This window comes from Salvelinus fontinalis, chromosome 17, assembly GCF_029448725.1.
Source record: "Salvelinus fontinalis isolate EN_2023a chromosome 17, ASM2944872v1, whole genome shotgun sequence".
In the NCBI taxonomy this organism is placed as follows: domain Eukaryota; kingdom Metazoa; phylum Chordata; class Actinopteri; order Salmoniformes; family Salmonidae; genus Salvelinus; species Salvelinus fontinalis.
Genome location: NC_074681.1, coordinates 1,261,700 through 1,286,238, shown reverse-complemented (window position 1 = coordinate 1,286,238; position 24,539 = coordinate 1,261,700). Strand labels below are relative to the sequence as shown.

The 24,539-nt window shown below is 44.7% G+C and overlaps 1 protein-coding gene across 1 annotated transcript in view; it reads right to left on the bottom strand.

Annotated features, from left to right (window-relative positions):
• Nucleotides 1–24,539, bottom strand: part of LOC129813543 (receptor-type tyrosine-protein phosphatase F-like) — a 488,239-nt gene that overhangs the window by 128,206 nt on the left and 335,494 nt on the right. The window contains exons 8-11 of the mRNA XM_055865838.1: nt 6,189–6,331; nt 4,500–4,626; nt 747–892; nt 117–358 (exon numbers count right to left, since the gene is read on the bottom strand). Of these exons, the coding sequence (XP_055721813.1) occupies nt 117–358; nt 747–892; nt 4,500–4,626; nt 6,189–6,331 (658 nt within the window). The remainder of the gene's footprint in view (nt 1–116; nt 359–746; nt 893–4,499; nt 4,627–6,188; nt 6,332–24,539) is intronic.

Below are 24,539 nucleotides of genomic sequence, written 5' to 3'. Positions count from 1 at the left end.
ATCTTGGCCAGGTCGCAGTTGTAAATGAGAACTTGTTCTAAACGAGCCGACCTGGTTAAATAAAGGTGAAATAAATAATACATAAAATACATCAGACATATTCATATGAATCTTACCCTCTGATCTGTCCGTTAGGTTCCTCGGGCGGTTCCCATTGGACCAGCATGGTGGAAGCAGACAGCATGCGGACCTGGACAGCCAGAGGGGGTGAAGAGGGAGCCCGTTCCCCCGTACGGGTCTCTACCGGGTCAGAGGGCGGCCCGCGCCCAATGTTGTTCACCGCCATCACACGGAACTCGTATTCCGAGTAGGGGCTGAGCCCGCCGATGCTGTAACGAGTGGTAGCTACTCCGTCCACCTACAATATCATCATATGGTTATTTAGCAGACATTTACATCCCAAAGATACTTACAGGACATTCTCGGGCGTTTCTACTTTTTGAACCATGTTTAGAGTTGCAAAAAACTCCAGTAATTGTCCCCAACATTCCCATGTTTAGAGTTGCAAAACCCCAGTAATTGTCCCCAACATTCCCATGTTTAGAGTTGCAAAAACTCCAGTAATTGTCCCCAACATTCCCATGTTTGCCAGAAATCCCCGGTTTGTTAGTTTCCCAGAATCAAGAAGGAAAAGCATCTGGAATTCTCTTAACCAGGATTTCAGAAAGACCTGGGAATGTTGGGTAAAGTGACCAGGAAGTTGCAACACTAAGCGTGTTGTAACCCAGCGAGCCGCTAGAACACACCTCCTGGAAGCCTGCGTCGGTGGCTTTAGCCCGGTACTGGATCATGAAGAAGGACACAGGCTCAGGGTTCCCAGAGTCCCAGATCAGGGTCACACTGGTGGCTGTGGTCTCAGTCACTATGAGAGAGGTGGGGGGCTTGGGGAGGGCTGGAGGAGGAGAGAGAGAGAAACAGAGAGAGATTGAGAAACAGAGAGAGAGAGAGAGGGAGCGAAAGAGATAGAGAGAGAGAGATACACAGAGAGAGAGAGAGAGGGAGAGGAGAGAGAGGGAGCAAAATAGAGAGAGAGAGATACAGAGAGAGAGAGAGATACAGAGAGCGAGAGAGAGAGAGAGATACAGAGAGAGAGAGAGAGAGAGAGGGAGAGATACAGAGAGAGAGAGGGAGCAAAAGAGAGAGAGAGAGGAAGCAAAAGAGAGAGAGGAAGCAAAAGAGAGAGAGAGAGAGAGAGAGCGAAAGAGAGAGAGATAGAGAGTGAGAGAGAGAGGGAGACAGAGATACAGAGAGTGAGAGAGAGAGGGAGCGAGGATGAGATGTTTGTTATATGAAATGAAATCAAGGCGACCTTTCAGTTCTGAATAGATGTGTTCTAAGATGACAGATGATTGAATATGCTGACTAAACCCATAACTCGAAAAGGGAACATATATATTAAGACTGTTTCATGGACTATTAATTCAAGTAATGGATATGCTATATTCACCTCCAAATCTCCTCAGTCCGCCATATTAAAACTATCGCAACACAGTCAGACATTATTGAAAATACGAGAGGTTTACAGAACAAGTGGACAATCACATTTAAAGATGATGACAACACCAACCAAGAAAATGAAAGAGAGTCAGTCTGTTGAGTCAGGAGTTCCTGACTATATACAAGACACTGATATTCTACTTCCTGACTATATACAAGACACTGATATTCTACTTCCTGACTATATACAAGACACTGATATTCTACTTCCTGACTATATACATGACACTGATATTCTACTTCCTGACTATATACAAGACACTGATATTCTACGTCCTGACTATATACAAGACACTGACATTCTAATTCCTGACTATATACATGACACTGATATTCTACTTCCTGACTATATACATGACACTGATATTCTACTTCCTGACTATATACATGACACTGATATTCTACTTCCTGACTATATACATGACACTGACATTCTACTTCCTGACTATATACATGACACTGATATTCTACTTCCTGACTACATGCCTTTCCTTCCAACTGTAGACAACGCTGGGGGGGGGCTGCCTTTCCTTCCAACTGTAGACAACGCTGGGGGGGGGGGATGCCTTTCCTTCCAACTGTAGACAACGCTGGGGGGGGGGGGGCTGCCTTTCCTTCCAACTGTAGACAACGCTGGGGGGGGGGCTGCCTTTCCTTCCAACTGTAGGCAACGCTGGGGGGGGGGGGGCTGCCTTTCCTTCCAACTGTAGGCAACGCTGGGGGGGGGGGCTGCCTTTCCATCCAAATGTAGACAACGTGATTTAAATGATCCTCTGTGGCACTAATTATGCTTTTAGTAGCCTATGTTAAATGATTAGATTTATGTATGTACAGACAGGAAGGAGTAGGCTCTATCATTGGGGAAATTGAATTACATTTCCTTCGAGAAAGCTTATCTTCCCCTAGCCTTATGGACCGGCTGCCTATGAGCCCTGTGTCAATTTATTATCCCCAATAGTAGAAAAGGTTATCTATTCTATTGGTCAGCTTGTCCAGATAGAAATAGCCCAAATAGACTCTAGATCCCACATTCCTCCAACCAGTAGAACTGGGCTACATACAAATAAAATATTTAAAAAATAAAATATTTAAAAAATAAAATAATTAAAAACAACCCATCTTATTTTTCTCTCCTCGAATATTGTCCGTTATTTTATTTTATAATTTTATTTATCGTTTTCCCCACACACCCTTTTTTTACGGCCAAAAGCCGGCTATTACCGGCTAACGGAAACCCTGACAGACACATCCACGGCCCAGTCCAGACATATGTTCTGAGCAGACACACAGACACACTCCCAGAATATTGGAGAACTCAAAAAGTCTTCTACTTCCAGCACCAATACACAACTACTGTGGGTCCTTCACTTTTTATTTTTTATTTCACTTTTATTTAACCTTTATTTAACTAGGCAAGTCAGTTAAGAATAAATTCTTATTTACAATGATGGCCTACACCGGCCAAACCCGGACGACACTGGGACAATTGTGCGCTGCCCTATGGGACTCCCAATCACGGCCGGATGTGATACAGCCTGGATTCGAACCAGGGACTGTAATGACGCCTCTGTGTGTGTGTGTGTGTGTGTGTGTGTGTGTGTGTGTATGCGCGCGCGTGTGTGTGCCCACACGTTTGTGCATAACTTCATGAGGTAAGCTAAGTTTATCCCCTACCAAATCTAAAAGTGAGTCAAACATTTACAATGATGTTTACAACGACTTTTAGTTGGTGAGGCGGTATTGCAGGCAATTGATGACGTGCGTGTCGGTGAGTGAATGTGTGTGTGAATGTGTGAGTGTGTGTGTGTGAACCCAGATAGCCCTGATAGCCAGTTGCTCAGATCCCAAGTGCATCAAACATGTTGAAGCAACATGAACGTAGTGGTGGAAACTTAAGACAGCTGGGAAGCTGTTTGATCGGCTCAGACTCCATAACAATCTGCCATAATGAGTCACACTGCTTTGGGTTTGTCATCAACCAGACTTCCCAGTCATCACAGCTTGTAGGTACGTGAAAGAACACGGTGGTTCCGTCCCAAATTGGACACGATTCCCTATATAGTGCACTACTTTTAACCCCTAGGCCTATACCGTCTCTGATCAAAAGTAGAACACTATGTTGGGATTATGGTGCGATTTGGGACACAGCCTTTGTCATCACAGCTTGTCGTGTACGCGATAACACACAGTCCGTTCCAGAGCAGATTACTCATCCTGAGATCCTTACAGTCTGGGTACCAAAACGGCATCATAATTCCCTATATTAGTGCACTACGATCAGGGCACAAAGGGAATAGGATTCCATTTGGGACCCTGTGTCATTCACTGACCTAGTCAGCATGTTGTCTTGATTCTAACGCACGCACGCACGCACGCACGCACGCACACACACACGCGCGCCCACACACGCGCCCACACACACACACACACACACACACACACACACACACACACACACACACACACACACACACACACACACACACACACACACACACACACACACACACACACACACACACGCCATCAACTGCCTGAAATATGGCCTGACTAACTGAAATACGGCCTGACTAACTGAAATACGGCCTGACTAAATGAAATACGGCCCGACTAACTGAAATACGGCCCGACTAACTGAAATACGGCCCGACTAACTGAAATACGGCCCGACTAACTGAAATACGGCCCGACTAACTGAAATACGGCCCGACTAACTGAAATACGGCCCGACTAACTGAAATACGGCCCGACTAACTGAAATACGGCCCGACTAACTGAAATACGGCCCGACTAACTGAAATACGGCCCGACTAACTGAAATACGGCCCGACTAACTGAAATACGGCCCGACTAACTGAAATACGGCCCGACTAACTGCAATACGGCCCGACTAACTGCAATACGGCCCGACTAACTGAAATACGACCTGACTAACTGAAATATGGCCTTTAAGCCAATAGCGTGAAAGACACACACACACAGCGTGACCTTTGACCCCTCACCTTTGACCGAGACCTGAGCGGTAGCCTCGATCATGCCCAGTGATGATATGGCCACGCAGCTGTAGTTGGCTGACTCCTTGACGTTGGTCACCTCCAGAACATTCCGACCGATGGGCATCTCATCCTCCTAAACAAGAAGAATCGTAAAGGTCCATTATTTAGCTTTGTGTATGATCTGACATACTTGAGGTAGAAATGCGAGTAATAGATCTTTAGCATTAGCATTGAAAGCAAGTCTGAAAAAGCAGTACATCCGATCTATCTGCTATATTTCTAAGCTTCCCCTCCTTTAAACTTAATTCAACACAATTCATTCAGACGTTCAAGGTGCTGTAGTAATAAAGTTCATACAGACGTTCAAGGTGCTGTAGTAATAAAGTTCATTCAGACGTTCAAGGTGCTGTAGTAATAAAGTTCATACAGACGTTCAAGGTGCTGTAGTAATAAAGTTCATTCAGACGTTCAAGGTGCTGTAGTAATAAAGTTCATTCAGACGTTCAAGGTGCTGTAGTAATACAGTTCACACAGACGTTCAAGGTGCTGTAGTAATAAAGTTCATACAGACGTTCAAGGTGCTGTAGTAATAAAGTTCATTCAGACGTTCAAGGTGCTGTAGTAATAAAGTTCATTCAGACGTTCAAGGTGCTGTAGTAATAAAGTTCATACAGACGTTCAAGGTGCTGTAGTAATAAAGTTCATTCAGACGTTCAAGGTGCTGTAGTAATAAAGTTCATACAGACGTTCAAGGTGCTGTAGTAATAAAGTTCATACAGACGTTCAAGGTACTGTAGTAATAAAGTTCATTCAGACGTTCAAGGTGCTGTAGTAATAAAGTTCATTCAGACGTTCAAGGTGCTGTAGTAATAAAGTTCATTCAGACGTTCAAGGTGCTGTAGTAATAAAGTTCATTCAGACGTTCAAGGTGCTGTAGTAATAAAGTTCATACAGACGTTCAAGGTGCTGTAGTAATAAAGTTCATTCAGACGTTCAAGGTGCTGTAGTAATAAAGTTCATTCAGACGTTCAAGGTGCTGTAGTAATAAAGTTCATTCAGACGTTCAAGGTGCTGTAGTAATAAAGTTCATACAGACGTTCAAGGTGCTGTAGTAATAAAGTTCATACAGACGTTCAAGGTGCTGTAGTAATAAAGTTCATTCAGACGTTCAAGGTGCTGTAGTAATAAAGTTCACACAGACGTTCAAGGTGCTGTAGTAATAAAGTTCATTCAGACGTTCAAGGTGCTGTAGTAATAAAGTTCATACAGACGTTCAAGGTGCTGTAGTAATAAAGTTCATACAGACGTTCAAGGTGCTGTAGTAATAAAGTTCATTCAGACGTTCAAGGTGCTGTAGTAATAAAGTTCATTCAGACGTTCAAGGTGCTGTAGTAATAAAGTTCACACAGACGTTCAAGGTGCTGTAGTAATAAAGTTCATACAGACGTTCAAGGTGCTGTAGTAATAAAGTTCATACAGACGTTCAAGGTGCTGTAGTAATAAAGTTCATACAGACGTTCAAGGTGCTGTAGTAATAAAGTTCATACAGACGTTCAAGGTGCTGTAGTAATAAAGTTCATACAGACGTTCAAGGTGCTGTAGTAATAAAGTTCATACAGACGTTCAAGGTGCTGTAGTAATAAAGACTGAATAAAACAGGTAAAAAAGCTAAACAGTAAGAGTGAAAGTAAAAACCTTGGTGAGTTCGATTTCTCCCATGATCCACTTGACATAGGGCATGGGAGATCCCACAGCAACACACGTCAGGTTCACACTGCCCCCAGGCATCACCTCATGGTTGGTGGGTGGGATGGAGAACCGCGGAGGGACACGACGTACTGAGGAGAGAGGAGAACGTTAAGATAGGATCTGAAAAGGTGGGTGTGATACAAGTGTCCAGAAGAGAGGAGAGGATGAGGAGAGGAGAGGAGAGGAGAAGGGGTGAGTGGGGTGTCAGGGACAGGGAGAGTTCTGTGTTGAGAGGAGAGGAGAAGGGGTGAGTGTAGGTGTCAGAGAGAGTGCTGTGTTGAGAGGAGAGGAGAAGGGTGAGTGTGGGTGTCAGAGAGAGTTCTGTGTTGAGAGGAGAGGAGAAGGGTGAGTGGGGGTGCCAGAGAGAGTTATATGTTGAGAGGAGAGGAGAAGGGTGAGTGTGGGTGTCAGAGAGAGTTATATGTTGAGAGGAGAGGAGAAGGGTGAGTGTGGGTGTCAGAGAGAGTTCTGTGTTGAGAGGAGAGGAGAAGGGTGAGTGTGGTGTCAGGGACAGGGAGAGTTCTGTGTTGAGAGGAGAGGAGAAGGGGTGAGTGGGGTGTCAGAGAGTTCTGTGTTGAGAGGAGAAGGGTGAGTGTGGGTGTCAGAGAGAGTTCTGTGTTGAGAGGAGAGGAGAAGGGTGAGTGTGGGTGTCAGAGAGAGTTCTGTGTTGAGAGGAGAGGAGAAGGGTGAGTGGGGTGTCAGAGAGTTCTGTGTTGAGAGAGGAGAGGAGAAGGGGTGAGTGGGGTGTCAGAGAGTTCTGTGTTGAGAGAGGAGAGGAGAAGGGGTGAGTGTGGGTGTCAGGGAGGAGGAGGAAGAGGAGGAGAGGAGGTCAGAGACAGGGAGAGTTCTGTGTTGAGAGGAGAGGAGAAGGGGTGAGTGTGGGTGTCAGGGAGGAGGAGGAGGAAGAGGAGGAGAGGGGGTCAGGGACAGGGAGAGTTCTGTGTGGAATAAACCGTGACATCACCACGCTTGAAAAGAGGAGCAGGAATTGCAGTTAAGAGATGAGAGAATCTTCATAAAGATATTCTGAAATAAGACATCCCCTCCCCCAGTAATAAAACATTTAACATTTCAATTCAAATAAACCTTGCACTTTTCTTTCTAACTCTGACTTCGCCTTATAACTTCTTCAAAGAGGAAAAATGTACTTACTATGACATGTGGTTGTCTCACCTGAATGCACTAACTGTTAGTCTCTCTGGATAAGAGCGTCTGCTAAATGACTAACATGTAAAATGTCAGTGTAATGAATCTAACGCGTGAGGCTGATCGCTTCTCAATCACGATCCAACAGGTGAGCAGCTTAACCAATCACGATCCAACAGGTGAGCAGCTTAACCAATCACGATCCAACAGGTGAGCAGCTTAACCAATCACGATCCAACAGGTGAGCAGCTTAACCAATCACGATCCAACAGGTGAGCAGCTTAACCAATCACGATCCAACAGGTGAGCAGCTTAACCAATCACGATCCAACAGGTGAGCAGCTTAACCAATCACGATCCAACAGGTGAGCAGCTTAACCAATCACGATCCAACAGGTGAGCAGCTTAACCAATCACGATCCAACAGGTGAGCAGCTTAACCAATCACGATCCAACAGGTGAGCAGCTTAACCAATCACGATCCAACAGGTGAGCAGCTTAACCAATCACGATCCAACAGGTGAGCAGCTTAACCAATCACGATCCAACAGGTGAGCAGCTTAACCAATCACGATCCAACAGGTGAGCAGCTTAACCAATAAAGAAACAGCAGCATCTTCTGTTGAGAGACTTGGAGCCGTTTCCAGTTACGCAGCACTCAGACAACATTTATTCGTAAAACTTTGCCATAGAAACCTTTTGTTTTGCTCCTTATAAAAAAAGGGGGGAATGTATTTAAATATGCCACTTTGATTTGAATAACACTCTACTAGACCTAAATCTGTTTCCCCTTTGACAGAGTGTCAGACGGTGCTAAGAGCTGAGACAGAGTTGCGTCATTCTGAGACTATTTGATACTCTGTGTAGATGCATTGTTAAACTCTCTCCCTCTCCCTTTCTCTGCCTCTTTCTCTCTCTCTCCCTCTCCCTTTATCTGCCTCTTTCTCTCTCTCTCCCTCTCCCTTTCTCTGCCTCTTTCTCTCTCTCTTTCTCTCTCCCTTTCTCTCCCTCTCTCTTTGTGAGGCTCTGATGTGCAGATAAGCTGACATTAAAAGGATGTTCCCATGGAGACAGAGAGCGCCTTTTGACGTGGTCGCTAGGGAATAGAAGCTACTATCCACACACACGCACACACGCACACGCACACACACACACACACACACACACACACACACACACACACACACACACACACACACACACACACACACACACACACACACACACACAATGCTTCAGCAGTGTATCGCTAACTGCCAGATAATGAGCATAACAGAACCATTTACATATCAACTGTAGTCTTATGTATAAATAGAGCTTCATCCAAGTCAACGTTTCAATCCAAGAGAAATAGCAGCTAGCGTTATTCATTGTCTGTCACGTATTTTGTGTGTGTAACTTTAAGCCGACACAAAGAGCTGAGGGTAAGGAAGAGAGGCAAGTTGGCAGCTAAATGTTGACAGGCCTGAGTTTGCGAGACAGGCAGTTGTCACATATTGTGACATTAGCACAGCCTTGCTAGGGGCTGACAGACGACAGATGACATAATATAACACTAGAACAGCTTTCACATTGTATAACCTACGCTTATGGACAATAAACAATCAACATTACATACCGTACTATCCTATTATCCTAAATGTATACCAGAAGTTATAATGTAAAACGAATGACTACCCTGACTACTAGACTATACCAGTTATAATGTATAACTACCCTGACTACTAGACTATACCAGTTATAATGTATAACTACCCTGACTACTAGACTATACCAGTTATAATGTATAACTACCCTGACTACTAGACTATACCAGTTATAATGTATAACTACCCTGACTACTAGACTATACCAGTTATAATGTATAACTACCCTGACTACTAGACTATACCAGTTATAATGTATAACTACCCTGACTACTAGACTATACCAGTTATAATGTATAACTAATGACTACTAGACTATACCAGTTATAATGTATAACTACCCTGACTACTAGACTATACCAGTTATAATGTATAACTACCCTGACTACTAGACTATACCAGTTATAATGTATAACTAATGACTACTAGACTATACCAGTTATAATGTATAACTACCCTGACTACTAGACTATACCAGTTATAATGTATAACTAATGACTACCCTGACTACTAGACTATACCAGTTATAATGTATAACTACCCTGACTACTAGACTATACCAGTTATAATGTATAACTAATGACTACTAGACTATACCAGTTATAATGTATAACTAATGACTACTAGACTATACCAGTTATAATGTATAACTACCCTGACTACTAGACTATACCAGTTATAATGTATAACTAATGACTACTAGACTATACCAGTTATAATGTATAACTAATGACTACTAGACTATACCAGTTATAATGTATAACTAATGACTACTAGACTATACCAGTTATAATGTATAACTACCCTGACTACTAGACTATACCAGTTATAATGTATAACTAATGACTACTAGACTATACCAGTTATAATGTATAACTAATGACTACTAGACTATACCAGTTATAATGTATAACTAATGACTACTAGACTATACCAGTTATAATGTATAACTACCCTGACTACTAGACTATACCAGTTATAATGTATAACTAATGACTACTAGACTATACCAGTTATAATGTATAACTACCCTGACTACTAGACTATACCAGTTATAATGTATAACTACCCTGACTACTAGACTATACCAGTTATAATGTATAACTACCCTGACTACTAGACTATACCAGTTATAATGTATAACTACCCTGACTACTATACTATACCAGTTATAATGTATAACTACCCTGACTACTAGACTATACCAGTTATAATGTATAACTACCCTGACTACTAGACTATACCAGTTATAATGTATAACTACCCTGACTACTAGACTATACCAGTTATAATGTATAACTAATGACTACTAGACTATACCAGTTATAATGTATAACTACCCTGACTACTAGACTATACCAGTTATAATGTATAACTACCCTGACTATACCAGTTATAATGTATAACTACCCTGACTACTAGACTATACCAGTTATAATGTATAACTAATGACTACTAGACTATACCAGTTATAATGTATAACTACCCTGACTACTAGACTATACCAGTTATAATGTATAACTACCCTGACTACTAGACTATACCAGTTATAATGTATAACTACCCTGGCTACTAGACTATACCAGTTATAATGTATAACTAATGACTACCCTGACTACTAGACTATACCAGTTATAATGTATAACTACCCTGACTACTAGACTATACCAGTTATAATGTATAACTACCCTGACTACTAGACTATACCAGTTATAATGTATAACTACCCTGACTACTAGACTATACCAGTTATAATGTATAACTACCCTGACTACTAGACTATACCAGTTATAATGTATAACTACCCTGACTACTAGACTATACCAGTTATAATGTATAACTACCCTGACTACTAGACTATACCAGTTATAATGTATAACTAATGACTACTAGACTATACCAGTTATAATGTATAACTAATGACTACTAGACTATACCAGTTATAATGTATAACTACCCTGACTACTAGACTATACCAGTTATAATGTATAACTACCCTGACTACTAGACTATACCAGTTATAATGTATAACTAATGACTACTAGACTATATCAGTTATAATGTATAACTACCCTGACTACTAGACTATACCAGTTATAATGTATAACTACCCTGACTACTAGACTATACCAGTTATAATGTATAACTAATGACTACTAGACTATACCAGTTATAATGTATAACTAATGACTACTAGACTATACCAGTTATAATGTATAACTACCCTGACTACTAGACTATACCAGTTATAATGTATAACTAATGACTACTAGACTATACCAGTTATAATGTATAACTACCCTGACTACTAGACTATACCAGTTATAATGTATAACTACCCTGACTACTAGACTATACCAGTTATAATGTATAACTACCCTGACTACTAGACTATACCAGTTATAATGTATAACTACCCTGACTACTAGACTATACCAGTTATAATGTATAACTACCCTGACTACTAGACTATACCAGTTATAATGTATAACTACCCTGACTACTAGACTATACCAGTTATAATGTATAACTAATGACTACTAGACTATACCAGTTATAATGTATAACTACCCTGACTACTAGACTATACCAGTTATAATGTATAACTACCCTGACTACTAGACTATACCAGTTATAATGTATAACTACCCTGACTACTAGACTATACCAGTTATAATGTATAACTAATGACTACTAGACTATATCAGTTATAATGTATAACTACCCTGACTACTAGACTATACCAGTTATAATGTATAACTACCCTGACTACTAGACTATACCAGTTATAATGTATAACTAATGACTACTAGACTATACCAGTTATAATGTATAACTAATGACTACTAGACTATACCAGTTATAATGTATAACTACCCTGACTACTAGACTATACCAGTTATAATGTATAACTAATGACTACTAGACTATACCAGTTATAATGTATAACTACCCTGACTACTAGACTATACCAGTTATAATGTATAACTACCCTGACTACTAGACTATACCAGTTATAATGTATAACTACCCTGACTACTAGACTATACCAGTTATAATGTATAACTACCCTGACTACTAGACTATACCAGTTATAATGTATAACTACCCTGACTACTAGACTATACCAGTTACGGCTGAATTTAAACTGCTTGTTTACCCTAATGTGCTTTACTGTGCACGCACGCACGCACGCACACACACACACACAGCGAGTCTCCCTGTCTCCCCAGGAGAATACTACCCTGCTCTGTAATTGCTTTTCTTGCACCAAAATGGATTTTCAAATGTGACATTTCTTTTTTCTCTTCTTCTCCTCCTTTTTCTAACTCAGTTACACCCATTAATACTAACTAGTCTAACTAACTAACCAACTAACTAGTCTAACTAACTAACTAGTCGAACTAATACTAACTAGTCTGTATATTAATACTAACTAGTCTGTATATTAATACTAACTAGTCTGTATATTAATACTAACTAGTCTGTATGTCATGACTCCTCATCTTCCTCCTCTCCCTACCTACTAACTAGTCTGTATGTCATGTCTCCTCATCTTCCTCCATCCCCCTCCCCCTCCCTACTAACTAGTCTGTATGTCATGTCTCCTCATCTTCCTCCATCCCCCTCTCCCTACCTACTAACTAGTCTGTATGTCATGCCTCCTCATCTTCCTCCATCCCCCTCTCCCTACCTACTAACTAGTCTGTATGTCATGTCTCCTCATCTTCCTCCATCCCCCTCCCCACTAACTAGTCTGTATGTCATGTCTCCTCATCTTCCTCCTCTCCCTACCTACTAACTAGTCTGCATGTCATGTCTCCTCATCTTCCTCCATCCCCCTCTCCCTACCTACTAACTAGTCTGTATGTCATGTCTCCTCATCTTCCTCCATCCCCCTCCCCCTCCCTACTAACTAGTCTGTATGTCATGTCTCCTCATCTTCCTCCATCCCCCTCTCCCTACCTACTAACTAGTCTGTATGTCATGCCTCCTCATCTTCCTCCATCCCCCTCTCCCTACCTACTAACTAGTCTGTATGTCATGTCTCCTCATCTTCCTCCATCCCCCTCCCCACTAACTAGTCTGTATGTCATGTCTCCTCATCTTCCTCCTCTCCCTACCTACTAACTAGTCTGCATGTCATGTCTCCTCATCTTCCTCCATCCCCCTCTCCCTACCTACTAACTAGTCTGTATGTCATGTCTCCTCATCTTCCTCCTCTCCCTACCTACTAACTAGTCTGTATGTCATGTCTCCTCTTCTTCCTCCATCCCCCTCCCCCTCCCTACTAACTAGTCTGTATGTCATGTCTCCTCATCTTCCTCCATCCCCCTCTCCCTACCTACTAACTAGTCTGTATGTCATGTCTCCTCATCTTCCTCCATCCCCCTCTCCCTACCTACTAACTAGTCTGTATGTCATGTCTCCTCATCTCCCTCCATCCCCCTCTCCCTACCTACTAACTAGTCTGTATGTCATGTCTCCTCATCTTCCTCCATCCCCCTCTCCCTACCTACTAACTAGTCTGTATGTCATGTCTCCTCATCTTCCTCCATCCCCCTCTCCCTACCTACTAACTAGTCTGTATGTCATGTCTCCTCATCTTCCTCCATCCCCCTCTCCCTACCTACTAACTAGTCTGTATGTCATGTCTCCTCATCTTCCTCCCTCTCCCTACATACTAACTAGTCTGTATGTCATGTCTCCTCATCTTCCTCCATCCCCCTCTCCCTACCTACTAACTAGTCTGTATGTCATGTCTCCTCATCTTCCCCCCTCTCCCTACATACTAACTAGTCTGCATATTCATACTGACTAGTATGTATATTAATACTAACTAGTCTGTATATTAATACTAACTAGTCTGCATATTCATACTGACTAGTATGTATATTAATACTAACTAGTCTGTATGTCATGTCTCCTCATCTTCCTCCATCCCCCTCTCCCTACCTACTAACTAGTCTGTATGTCATGTCTCCTCATCTTCCTCCATCCCCCTCCCCACTAACTAGTCTGTATGTCATGTCTCCTCATCTTCCTCCATCCCCCTCCCCACTAACTAGTCTGTATGTCATGTCTCCTCATCTTCCTCCATCCCCCTCCCCACTAACTAGTCTGTATGTCATGTCTCCTCATCTTCCTCCATCCCCCTCTCCCTACATACTAACTAGTCTGTATGTCATGTCTCCTCATCTTCCTCCTCTCCCTACATACTAACTAGTCTGTATGTCATGTCTCCTCATCTTCCTCCTCTCCCTACATACTAACTAGTCTGTATGTCATGTCTCCTCATCTTCCTCCATCCCCCTCTCCCTACCTACTAACTAGTCTGTATGTCATGTCTCCTCATCTTCCTCCATCCCCCTCTCCCTACCTACTAACTAGTCTGTATGTCATGTCTCCTCATCTTCCTCCATCCCCCTCTCCCTACCTACTAACTAGTCTGTATGTCATGTCTCCTCATCTTCCTCCATCCCCCTCTCCCTACCTACTAACTAGTCTGTATGTCATGTCTCCTCATCTTCCTCCATCCCCCTCTCCCTACCTACTAACTAGTCTGTATGTCATGTCTCCTCATCTTCCTCCATCCCCCTCTCCCTACCTACTAACTAGTCTGTATGTCATGTCTCCTCATCTTCCTCCATCCCCCTCTCCCTACCTACTAGCGAGCTGTAAGAGAGCTATAAAAACTCACCAGTCGTGACAATGTGTGTGAGGAAACTCAGCAGAAACCTGCTTCTGCTTCAATCAATATCAGAACAAGCCGGCTGGCAGCTGTAAAGTCTATCTGCAGGGTAACATGGGGATTCTGTCAGACAGACAATAACTGTGGGCGAGTGTACCGTGCTGAGGGCTGATCATAGATACCTCCCAAATGCCACCCTGTTCCCTATATAGTGCACTCGGAAAATATTCAGACCCCTTCATTTTTTTCACATTTTGTTACGTTACAGCCTTATTCTAAAATGGATTAAATTAACTTTTGTCCTCATCAATTTACACATAATATCCCATAATGACATCACAATATCCCTTAATGACATCACAATATCCCATAATGACATCACAATACCCCATAATGACATCACAATACCCCATAATGACAAAGCAAAAACAGGTTTTTATACATTTTTGCAAATGTCTTAAAAATAATAACTTTAATACCTTATTTACAGAATTATTCAGACCCTTTGCTATGAGACTCGGAATTGAGCTCAGGTGCATCCTGTTTCCATTGATCATCCTTGAGATGTTTCTACAACTTGATTGGAGTCCATCTGTGGTAAATTCAATTGATTGGACATGATTTGGAAAGGCACACACCTGTCTATATAAGGTCCCACAGTTGACAGTGCATGTCAGAGCAAAAAACAAGTCATGAGGTCGAATGAATTGTCCGTAGAGCTCCGAGACAGGATTGTGTCAAGGCACAGATCTGGGGAAGGGTACCAAACAATTTCTGCAGCATTGAAGCTCCCCAAGAACACAGTGGCCTCCATCATTCTTAAATGGATGATGTTTGGAACCACCTAGACTCTTCCTAGAGCTGGCCGCCCAGCCAAATTGAGCAATCGGGAGAGAAGGGCCTTGGTCAGGGAGGTGACCAAGAACCCGATGGTCACTCAGAGAGCTCTAGAGTTCCTCTGTGGAGATGGGAGAACCTTCCAGAAGGACAACCATCTCTGCAGCACTCCACCAATCAGGCTTTTATGGTAGAGTGGCCAGACGGAAGCCGAGTGTAAAAGGCACATGACAGCCCGCTTGGAGTTTGTCAAAAGGCACCTAAAGAACTCTCAGACCATGAGAAACAAGATTCTCTGGTCTGATGAAACCAAGATTGAACTCTTTGGCTTGAAAGCCAAGCGTCACGTCTCGGCACAGCTCATCACCTGGCCAATACCATCCCTACGGTGATGCATGGTGGTGGCAGCAGTATCATGCTGTGGGGATGTTTTTCAGCGGCAGGGACTGGGAGACTAGTCAGGATCGAGATAAAGCTGAACGGAGCAAAGTACAGAGAGATCCTTGATGAAAACCTGCTCCAGAGCACTCAGGACCTCAGACTGAGGTGAAGGTTCACCATCCAACAGGACAACTACCCTAAGCACACAGCCAAGACAACGCATGAGTGACTTCGGGACAAATGTCCTTGAGCGATGCTGCCCATCCAACCTGACAGAGCTTAAGAGGATCTGCAGAGGAGAATGGGAGAAACTCCCCAAATCGCTGCCAAGAGTGCTTCAACAAAGTACTGAGTAAAGAGTCTGAATACTTATGTCTATGTAATATTGCAGTTTTTTATTTTTATACATTTGCAAAAATGTATAAAAACCTGTTTATGCTTTGTCATTATGGGGTATTGTGATGTCATTATGGGGTATTGTGATGTCATTATGGGGTATTGTGATGTCATTATGGGGTATTGTGTGTAGATTGATGAGGGGAAAAAAATATTTAATACATTTTAGAATAAGGCTGTAACATAACAAAATGTAGAAGAAGGCAAGGGGTCTGAATACTTTCTGAGTGCACAACTTTTGACCAGTGTTATGATCAGGGCTCTAGTCAGTGTTATGATCAGGGCTCTAGTCAGTGTTATAATCATGGCTCTAGTTAGTGTTCTGGTCAGGGCTCTAGTCAGTGTTATGATCAGGGCTCTAGTCAGTGTTATGATCAGGGCTCTAGTCAGTGTTATAATCAGGGCTCTAGTCAGTGTTATAATCAGGGCTCTAGTCAGTGTTATAATCAGGGCTCTAGTCAGTGTTCTGGTCAGGGCTCTAGTCAGTGTTCTGGTCAGGGCTCTAGTCAGTGTTATGATCAGGGCTCTAGTCAGTGTTACGATCAGGGCTCTAGTCAGTGTTACGATCAGGGCTCTAGTCAGTGTTACGATCAGGGCTCTAGTCAGTGTTACGATCAGGGCTCTAGTCAGTGTTACGATCAGGGCTCTAGTCAGTGTTCTGGTCAGGGTTCTAGTCAGTGTTATGATCAGGGCTCTAGTCAGTGTTCTGGTCAGGGCTCTAGTCAGTGTTATGATCAGGGCTCTAGTCAGTGTTATGATCAGGTTTCTAGTCAGTGTTATGATCAGGGCTCTAGTCAGTGTTATGATCAGGGTTCTAGTCAGTGTTATGATCAGGGCTCTAGTCAGTATTATGATCAGGGCTCTAGTCAGTGTTATGATCAGGGCTGTAGTCAGTGTTATGATCAGGGCTCTAGTCAGTGTTATGATCAGGGCTCTAGTCAGTGTTATGATCAGGGCTCTAGTCAATGTTCTGGTCAGGGCTCTAGTCAGTATTCTGGTCAGGGCTCTATTCAGGGTTCTAGTCAGGGCTCTAGTCAGGGATCTAGTCAGGGATCTAGTCAGGGTTCTTGTCAGGGCTCTAGTCAGTATTCTGGTCAGGGCTCTAGTCAGTGTTCTGGTCAGGGCTCTAGTCAGTATTCTGGTCAGGGCTCTAGTCAGTGTTCTGGTCAGGGCTCTAGTCAGTATTCTGGTCAGGGCTCTAGTCAGTATTCTGGTCAGGGCTCTATTCAGGGTTCTAGTCAGGGCTCTAGTCAGGGCTCTAGTCAGGGATCTAGTCAGGGATCTAGTCAGGGATCTAGTCAGGGTTCTTGTCAGGGCTCTAGTCAGTATTCTGGTCAGGGCTCTAGTCAGTGTTCTGGTCAGGGCTCTAGTCAGTATTCTGGTCAGGGCTCTAGTCAGTGTTCTGGTCAGGGCTCTAGTCAGTATTCTGGTCAGGGCTCTATTCAGGGTTCTAGTCAGGGCTCTAGTCAGGGATCTAGTCAGGGTTCTTGTCAGGGCTCTAGTCAGTATTCTGATCAGGGCTCTAGTCAGTATTCTGGTCAGGGCTCTGGTCAGGGCTCTAGTCAGTATTCTGGTCAGGGCTCTAGTCAGTATTCTGGTCAGGGCTCTAGTCAGTATTCTGGTCAGGGCTCTAGTCAGTATTCTGGTCAGGGCTCTAGTCAGGGCTCTAGTCAGTATTCTGGTCAGGGATCTTATCAGGGATCTAGTCAGTATTCTAGTCAGGGATCTAGTCAGGCCTTTAGTCAGGGCTTTAGTCAGGGCTCTGGTCAGTATTCTGGTCAGGGATCTGATCAGGGATCTAGTCAGTATTATGATCAGGGCTTTAGTCAGGGATCTAGTCAGGGCTCTGGTCAGAAGTAGTGCACTATGTAGAGCCATTTGGGAGGTAAGCCTAAATCTATTGAGGCAATGTGAACTGTTAAAATAGCAATGCCCCTGAAAACTAAAAAAATAATTAAAAAAATACAAATATTCTTATGAGCTGATAAATGGTGTCTGTTGAATTCCTATTCAATTCAAAGACCAATGTAATCCTGTTACTTATCATTTGAGTGAGTCACGGCTGAGATACAAGTAAAAACCAAGGCCTTGGATATGTATTCTCAATGTCTGACAAGGAGCTGATTGAGCGGGGTCTATTTTTAGTCCCTTTTGAGATGCCTATATAAACCAGAATCACTGAACGTCTGACAAAGAACTGATTGAAACTACAGCTAAAGGGCTAAGGCTGGGCGATATGGCCTACAACTCATACCGCCATTCTTTTAAATCTATGGGCGATTCACGATAATACAATACCAGTCAAACGTTTGAACACACCTACTCATTCAAGGGTTAAAAAAAAAAAAAAAAAGATTTTCTACCTTGTAGAATAATAGTGAAGACATCAAAACGATGAAATAACACATATGGAATCATGTAGTAACCCCAAAAAGTGTTAAACAAATCAAAATATATTTTATATTTGAGATTCTTCAAAGTAGCCACCCTTTGCCTTGATGACAGCTTTGCACAAGGTGAGAAGGAGACGAGACTAAGAAGACAACATGAGAATAAACGGACATAAACACTCATAAAAACAAAAAATAAACTTAATTCTGCGATACAGGCATTTGGAATATCGTGCAAAAACATACATTTGAATTAATCAAATAAATTTGATATATCGCCCAGCCCTATCTAGGGCCATGTACCCCAGTCTCTGTTGAACGTTGGGTCCATGTGATGTGGTAGACAGGGGCTGTGTGTTTAACATGAGGTCCATGTGATGTGGTAGACAGGGGCTGTGTGTTTAACATGAGGTCCATGTGATGTGGTAGACAGGGGCTGTGTGTTTAACATGAGGTCCATGTGATGTGGTAGACAGGACTGTGTGTTTAATATGAGGTCCATGTGATGTGGTAGACAGGGGCTGTGTGTTGAACGTTGGGTCCATGTGATGTGGTAGACAGGGGCTGTGTGTTTAACATGAGGTCCATGTGATGTGGTAGACAGGGGCTGTGTGTTTAACATGAGGTCCATGTGATGTGGTAGACAGGACTGTGTGTTTAATATGAGGTCCATGTGATGTGGTAGACAGGGGCTGTGTGTTTAACATGAGGTCCATGTGATGTGGTAGACAGGGGCTGTGTGTTTAACATGAGGTCCATGTGATGTGGTAGACAGGGCTGTGTGTCTAACATGTGTTTCCTCTATAACAGGATCCTTTTAAGAACCAGAAACTGAATATAGAAATGGACGAATCCATCGATGACGTCACATTATTCATTCTTATGTAAAGTCTCAATGGTGCATTTGTGGACGTGTAGGCTGCGACCAGTGAAATTCGACCAGGGGAATACGACCAGGGGAATACGACCAGGGGGAATAAGACCAGGGGGAATAAGACCAGGGGGAATAAGACCAGGGGGAATAAGACCAGGGGAATAAGACCAGGGGAATAAGACCAGGGGAATAAGACCAGGGGGAATAAGACCAGGGGAATACGACCAGGGGAATAAGACCAGGGGAATAAGACCAGGGGGATAGGACCAGGGGGAATAAGACCAGGGGGAATAATACCAGGGGAATAAGACCAGGGGGAATAAGACCAGGGGAATACGACCAGGGGAATACGACCAGGGGAATACGACCAGGGGAATACGACCAGGGGGAATACGACCAGGGGAATAAGACCAGGGGAATAAGACCAGGGGAATAAGACCAGGGGGAATAAGACCAGGGGGAATAAGACCAGGGGGAATAAGACCAGGGGAATAAGACCAGGGGAATACGACCAGGGGAATAAGACCAGGGGGATAAGACCAGGGGGAATAAGACCAGGGGGAATAAGACCAGGGGAATAAGACCAGGGGGAATAAGACCAGGGGAATACGACCAGGGGAATACGACCAGGGGAATAAGACCAGGGGAATAAGACCAGGGGAATAAGACCAGGGGAATAAGACCAGGGGGAATAAGACCAGGGGAATAAGACCAGGGGAATACGACCAGGGGAATAAGACCAGGGGAATAAGACCAGGGGACTACGACCATCGGAATGCAACCAGGGGAATACGACCAGGGGAATAAGACCAGGGGAATACGACCAGGGGAATAAGACCAGGGGGAATACGACCAGGGGGAATACGACCAGGAGAATAAGACCAGGGGAATACAATCAGGGGGAATACGACCAGGAGAATAAGACCAGGGGGAATACGACCAGGGGAATGCGACCAGGGGAATAAGACCAGGGGGAATACAATCAGGGGGAATACGACCAAGGGAATACGACCAGGGGAATACGACCAGGGGAATGCGACCAGGGGAATGCGACCAGGGGAATAAGACCAGGGGGAATATAATCAGGGGGAATACGACCAGGGGAATACGACCAGGGGAATAAGACCAGGGGAATAAGACCAGGGGGAATACGACCAGGGGAATGCGTCCAGGGGAATGCGACCAGGGGAATGCGACCAGGGGAATGCGACCAGGGGAATACGACCAGGGGAATGCGGCCAGGGGAATACGACCAGGGGGAATACGACCAGGAGAATACGACCATGGGGAATACGACCAGGGGAATACGACCAAGGTAATACGACCAGGGGAATACGACCAGGGGGAATACGACCAGGAGAATAAGACCAGGGGAATACGACCAAGGTAATACGACCAAGGTAATACGACCAAGGTAATACGACCAGGGGAAAACGACCAGGAGAATACGACCATGGGGAATACGACCAGGGGAATACGACCAAGGTAATACGACCAAGGTAATACGACCAGGGGAAAACAACTGCCCCCCCATCTCATTCAGTATCTCAAGATGAAGGCTGACCGGGACACTATGGGCCGCACTATGTGCCGCAACTCAATTATAGTCCATCTTCTGTGTTCGATTTTAAAATAATCATCACTTACATCTGGTATAAAAGAAGCAATGATTGGTTCCATGATTGTCTTTGAAAACTATTTTTTTTATTTACACGAATATTGACCATGAGGATCGCCATTTTCCCATTGACTATAACGGGGATCCTGCTTTCTGAATACCACAGCCTGCAGTACCCCGGTCGACCTTGAACTTCAGAGCTTCAACGAGACGGGGCAGTCGTTTCCCCTGGTTAACACATAAAACCCCAGGGCCTTGAATCTGAATGACTGTCTGACATTGAGACATGATTGAGACTGTAGACTATAGGGTCTTGTTTGTCCAATAGGGCTGATTGAGACTGTAGATATTGTTTGTCCAGCCTTGTTTGTCCTCTAGGGCTGATTGAGACTCTAGATCAGGGGTGTCAAACTCATTCCACGGAGGGCCTTGTGTCTGCAGGTTTTTGGTCTTTCCTTTCAATAAAGCCCTAGACAACCAGGTGTGGGGAGTTCCTAACTAATTAGTGATGTTAATTCATCAATCAAGTATAAGGGAGGAGCGAAAACCCGCAGACACTCGGCCCCCCGTGGAATCAGTTTGACACCTGTGCTCTAGATATAGGGTCTCAAATGGCACCCTATTCCCTACATAGTGCACTACTTTTGACCAGAGCCCTATGAAATACCATTTGAGACACATTCCATCTATTCTCATCTCTATAAGACGATCTATCAGGTCCTCCAGTCAGGTAAAGACAGGATGAGAATGAGACAGCGAGCGATGGAGAGAGGAGAAAGAAGGATGGATAGAATGGGAGGAAGGGGGCAGTGTGTCTGGCTGGGCCCAGTAGTACAGTGATGTCTGGCTGGGCCCCGTAGTACAGTGATGTCTGGCTGGGCCCAGTAGTACAGTGATGTCTGGCTGGGCCCAGTAGTACAGTGATGTCTGGCTGGGCCCAGTAGCACAGTGATGTCTGGCTGGGCCCAGTAGTACAGTGATGTCTGGCTGGGCCCCGTAGTACAGTGATGTCTGGCTGGGCCCAGTAGTACAGTGATGTCTGGCTGGGCCCAGTAGTACAGTGATGTCTGGCTGGGCCCAGTAGTACAGTGATGTCTGGCTGGGCCCAGTAGTACAGTGATGTCTGGCTGGGCCCAGTAGTACAGTGATGTCTGGCTGGGCCCAGTAGTACAGTGATGTCTGGCTGGGCCCAGTAGTACAGTGATGTCTGGCTGGGCCCAGTAGTACAGTGATGTCTGGCTGGGCCCAGTAGTACAGTGATGTCTGGCTGGGCCCAGTAGTACAGTGATGTCTGGCTGGGCCCCGTAGTACAGTGATGTCTGGCTGGGCCCCGTAGTACAGTGATGTCTGAAACACACATGATCCCTTGTGATCCGCTTTGTCCTTCCTGATACCCATGTACCTCAGCGGCAGGTAGCCGTGTTACCGGGCTGACTGTCTCAATACCAAACAGAACCGATAGTGCCTAACACCACCTGAATAGCCAAACCGATTCAGGAGGATAGAGAGTGGAGGTTAAAGGTAGTACATGAATACCTGTAGCAGCTATCTAGTAGTGAATATGACATTGACTGGGTGTGGAGAGAGAGAGAGAGAGAGAGAGAGAGAGAGAGAGAGAGAGAGAGAGAGACAGAGACAGAGACAGAGACAGAGACAGAGACAGAGACAGAGACAGAGGGAGAGGGAGAGGGAGAGGGAGAGGGCAATGGGAGGATTTGTGGTAAAGTACACACAATAAACCATGTGCTACATACTGAACAGTAGCAATGAATTACACAGGCTAAACAAGACCAGGTGGGTGCTAGTCAAGGGACAGGCTGAACAAGACCAGGTGGGGACAAGTCAAGGGACAGGCTGAACAAGACCAGGTGGGGACAAGTCAAGGGACAGGCTAAACAAGACCAGGTGGGTGCTAGTCAAGGGACAGGCTAAACAAGACCAAGTGGGTGCTAGTCAAGGGACAGGCTAAACAAGACCAGGTGGGTGCTAGTCAAGGGACAGGCTAAACAAGACCAGGTGGGTGCTAGTCAAGGGACAGGCTAAACAAGACCAGGTGGGGACAAGTCAAGGGACAGGCTAAACAAGACCAGGTGGGTGCTAGTCAAGGGACAGGCTAAACAAGACCAAGTGGGTGCTAGTCAAGGGACAGGCTGAACAAGACCAGGTGGGTAACAAGTCCAGGGACAGGCTGAACAAGACCAGGTGGGTGCTAGTCAAGGGACAGGCTAAACAAGACCAGGTGGGTGCTAGTCAAGGGACAGGCTAAACAAGACCAGGTGGGGACAAGTCAAGGGACAGGCTAAACAAGACCAGGTGGGTGCTAGTCAAGGGACAGGCTAAACAAGACCAAGTGGGTGCTAGTCAAGGGACAGGCTGAACAAGACCAGGTGGGTAACAAGTCCAGGGACAGGCTGAACAATACCAGGTCGGTGCTAGTCAAGGGACAGGCTAAACAAGACCAAGTGGGTGCTAGTCAAGGGACAGGCTGAACAAGACCAGGTGGGTAACAAGTCAAGGGACAGGCTGAACAAGACCAGGTGGGGACAAGTCAAGGGACAGGCTGAACAAGACCAGGTGGGGACAAGTCCAGGGACAGGCTGAACAAGACCAGGTGGGTGCTAGTCAAGGGACAGGCTAAACAAGACCAAGTGGGTGCTAGTCAAGGGACAGGCTGAACAAGACCAGGTGGGTAACAAGTCAAGGGACAGGCTGAACAAGACCAGGTGGGGACAAGTCAAGGGACAGGCTGAACAAGACCAGGTGGGGACAAGTCCAGGGACAGGCTGAACAAGACCAGGTGGGTGCTAGTCAAGGGACAGGCTAAACAAGACCAAGTGGGTGCTAGTCAAGGGACAGGCTGAACAAGACCAGGTGGGTAACAAGTCAAGGGACAGGCTGAACAAGACCAGGTGGGGACAAGTCCAGGGACAGGCTGAACAAGACCAGGTGGGGACAAGTCCAGGGACAGGCTGAACAAGACCAGGTGGGTGGTAGTCAAGGGACAGGCTAAACAAGACCAGGTGGGGACAAGTCAAGGGACAGGCTGAACAAGACCAGGTGGGGACAAGTCAATGGACAGGCTGAACAAGACCAGGTGGGTGCTAGTCAAGGGACAGGCTGAACAAGACCAGGTGGGGACAAGTCAAGGGACAGGCTGAACAAGACCAGGTGGGTGCTAGTCAAGGGACAGGCTGAACAAGACTAGGTGGGGACAAGTCAAGGGACAGGCTGAACAAGACCAGGTGGGGACAAGTCAAGGGACAGGCTGAACAAGACCAAGTGGGGACAAGTCAAGGGACAGGCTGAACAAGACCAGG